The sequence below is a fragment of the Lipotes vexillifer genome, unplaced genomic scaffold (genome assembly GCF_000442215.2).
Source record: "Lipotes vexillifer unplaced genomic scaffold, Lipotes_vexillifer_v1.1 scaffold426, whole genome shotgun sequence".
In the NCBI taxonomy this organism is placed as follows: Eukaryota; Metazoa; Chordata; class Mammalia; order Artiodactyla; family Lipotidae; genus Lipotes; species Lipotes vexillifer.
Genome location: NW_006779491.1, coordinates 1640812 through 1643917, shown reverse-complemented (window position 1 = coordinate 1643917; position 3106 = coordinate 1640812). Strand labels below are relative to the sequence as shown.

At 58.5% G+C, this 3106-nt stretch overlaps 1 protein-coding gene across 1 annotated transcript in view; it reads right to left on the bottom strand.

Annotated features, from left to right (window-relative positions):
* Positions 1-2896, bottom strand: part of ZNF629 (zinc finger protein 629) — a 5444-nt gene extending 2548 nt beyond the window's left edge. The window contains exons 1-3 of the mRNA XM_007452831.1: positions 2762-2896; positions 186-293; positions 3-31 (exon numbers count right to left, since the gene is read on the bottom strand). Of these exons, the coding sequence (XP_007452893.1) occupies positions 3-31; positions 186-258 (102 nt within the window). The 5' untranslated portion in view covers positions 259-293; positions 2762-2896. The remainder of the gene's footprint in view (positions 1-2; positions 32-185; positions 294-2761) is intronic.
* Positions 2897-3106: the final 210 nt, after the last annotated feature.

Below are 3106 nucleotides of genomic sequence, written 5' to 3'. Positions count from 1 at the left end.
GGGCTCTCCTCTTCGTTCCCACTGTCGGCACCTACAGAGAGAAAGGGAGTCTCCAGCCCCCATTTCCTTTCAGAACACGGGCCGAGCATCACTTCCCTCCCCTGGGTTTCCCCCAGAGTCTGTGCCCCTCCCTGAACTGGGGCTACTGTCTTGTCAGGACCGCAGTCCCTTCTTGTGTCCCTCACCTCGATGAGCATCGTCGGGGCTCAGCTCAGGACCCTGCAGATCAGGGCCCCACAGCGCTGCCTCGGGCTCCATCCCAGAACTCAGGACTGCCCAGTGCTCCAGGGACCCTGGGGAGGGGAGGGGAGGGGAGAGAGCACACCATGGGAGCTGACCTCCCGCCTTCCTTTACTCCCCCAGCCCCACTCCCCCACCTGCCCACCCCCCAGCCCCTGTTTCTCCTGATCTGAACTGCAGTCTCCTACCTCCCCATCCCCCACCCCGCCCCCGCAGGCCAGATTCCTGCTCCAGATCTTAAGATCACAACTAAGCAAGTAGGTGAATTTAAGAGTGTAATTAAAAGCTCATCAGTCATAACCTTTTGAACCCACACTGGGGGCTGGAAAGGTATTATCTGACACCCACAGGGGAAGCAGGCTCTCACCCTACCCCTCTGATGCCCAGAGGCTGGGAAACCTGTTATTTTGCTAATCAGAGGAAGTTCACTGAAGACTCTAATTTTCCTCCTTAATGGGGCTGCTAATTGGGACCAAAAAACTTTCCTTATGAGCCCCATAGACAACCAAGACTGCCTGGAACACTTAAAGAGTTAAAAAAAGAAAGTAACCACCCTGATTTCCCTGAGGGGACAGGGCCCTTCAAAAGACTGGGGCACTTTCCCGTTATCCAAGCACAGAAAGAAGGTCGAAGCTCGGGCCAGAGGTAGGGAGAGGGGGCAGTTTAAAGCCATCGGGGGCTTCTGCAGGAACTACCTTGAGAGGGAATTGGAAAGGAAAAGAGAGGCGGGATGAGTGTGTGGAGACCACCTGGCAGCTGACAGCTAGCTGACACAGTGTCCGCTGTGCTGTCCTCATTGTCGCACCCCATCCTCCCCACAGTCCTGTGAGGAGACCCAGGAATCAGGTTGTCCATTTTCCAGATTAGGAAATCAATGCCCAGGGAGATTTCTCCAAGGTCACAGGCTGGGAAGTGGCAGAGCTAAGACCAGATATGCAAGGCTCTGTGTCTGGCTTGTCGCAGCCTCTAAGAGAGGGAAATGACCTTGAAAGTCATGTGAAACTCATAAACGTGGGCAGCTGGGGAAAGAAGCTCAGACAGAGCCTGCTGGCCATGGGAACGGGATGGAGAAATTCCTGGGATCAAGAGGTTTCCCTGGCTGTAAAAGGAGGGGTTGGATCCTGACAATCTGTAGCTGTGAACTCGAAACAGAGTACTCCCCACTGAAGGCTTCCACTACCACTCCCATCCTGGTACCCCTTCCTCTAATCCATCTTCTCTTTCGTTACTGCTGTAACCCATCCCTAACACGTAATAGGTGCCCAATACATTTTGAATGAACGAAAGATGAATGAATGAGATGCCCCTTGCTCCTAGAAAACCTGTTTGGTCCAATGCCTTTAAAGGGGATGGCAGCAGAGGAGCAGGAGTTCAGAGTAAAACACAGGCAGCTGTCACTCCAGAGACAGTCACATGATGCCATGATGAGGGAACAGGGCCACAGGAGCTAAGTGCTAGGAGGAGAACTCCCCACAAAGTTTAGACCCGTAAGAGAGACCCTGGGGAGGGCCTGGGCTTTCAGTGGCCATGTGGGATGACCACTGTGTGTATGGGGGCGGTGGTGCAAGGACTTGTGAGAAGGCAGCAGGGTGGTGACCAAAGTGAAGCAGGAGCTAGCAGAAGCCTGCCAAACAGCAGTAGGAGAGAGAGGACTTAGATGTTAGGAAGTAAATGAATTTCTTCATCTCCGAAGCTCCTTAGGCTACGAGAATCCCCCACCCCCATCTGTAAGTGTCTTTGGGAAGGTGGAAGCAGGGACTTCTGCCAAGCTGGGGGCTGCCTGACTATGTTGAAGAGGTCTGCTGTGTTTGCTGAGGACAGGTAATTTATGTACCATGATCGTCTCTCGAGAAATTCAAACTCAGCGATCCAGGGTAGAAGGGAAGGGGTTAATGACAAGGCCGACATGGAGTATGAAAGTGGGGAGAACGAGGGAGGCAAGAAGTGCTTGGGCCTGCAGCGGCCTCGACCTCAGGCCAGCCCCACTGCGGAGGGAGGGAGGGAGGGAAGGAGAGGAGGAGGCTGCCTCACAGAGAGGTGTGGAGAGCGGCCCAGGGTGACCCTGACATGGAGGCAGCCGCGGGAATACAGCCACCCTGGCCCCGGCCCCCCGACGCCCACACCAGCCCGGACCCTGGACTTCTGCTCCAGCCGGTCCCCACGACCCTCCTTCCGGCTCCCAACCCCGAGCCTGGCATCCTCCCCTCCCCCGCCCGGGGCACCCAGGATTCCCGGCTCTCCCGCGGCGCCCCGGCCCCCGGCCCGGCCAGCCAGGCCGAATTCCCTCTTCCCAGAATGCTCACGCCCTCCCCTCCCCCACAGCCAGACCCTCGCGCTCTTCCCAGAATCCTCGGCCCTCAAGGCCCCTTCCCGGCCCCCACCCCTAACCCGGGCGGCCCGGGGGCGGGGGAGGGGGCTCAGTCCCGCACCCGGCCCCTGCCTCTCGCGCCCCATTGTTCCCCGGCGGCCGTCCCGGGCCCTCCGGGCCAACCCCCCGGGAACCCAGGCGCCCCTAACTCACGGCTCTGGGGTCTGGGAAAGGCCGGAAGGCAGAATCCAGCCCCAGGGGACTTAACCCCTTGAATGCCCTGCCTCGGGGGGCGGGCTAGATGCCGAGGACTCTGGGGTCCTTCTCAAGGGGTGATCCCAGGCTGAGGACCCGGGGACCAGTTCAGGGTGACTGGGACGGAGCAGGAAGTGACCCCAGCTTCCCGGGCCCCTCTAGCCTGGAGTCAGAGCATCAGCTCTATGGGATTTAACCCTTTGCCTCCCACAGCCTGGGAGAAAAAGAGGACGGGAAGCAGGGAGGTGGCTGAGACGACGCCCCTCTCTCCGTCTCCAGTGGAAGCCAGTTCTCGGGGGAACC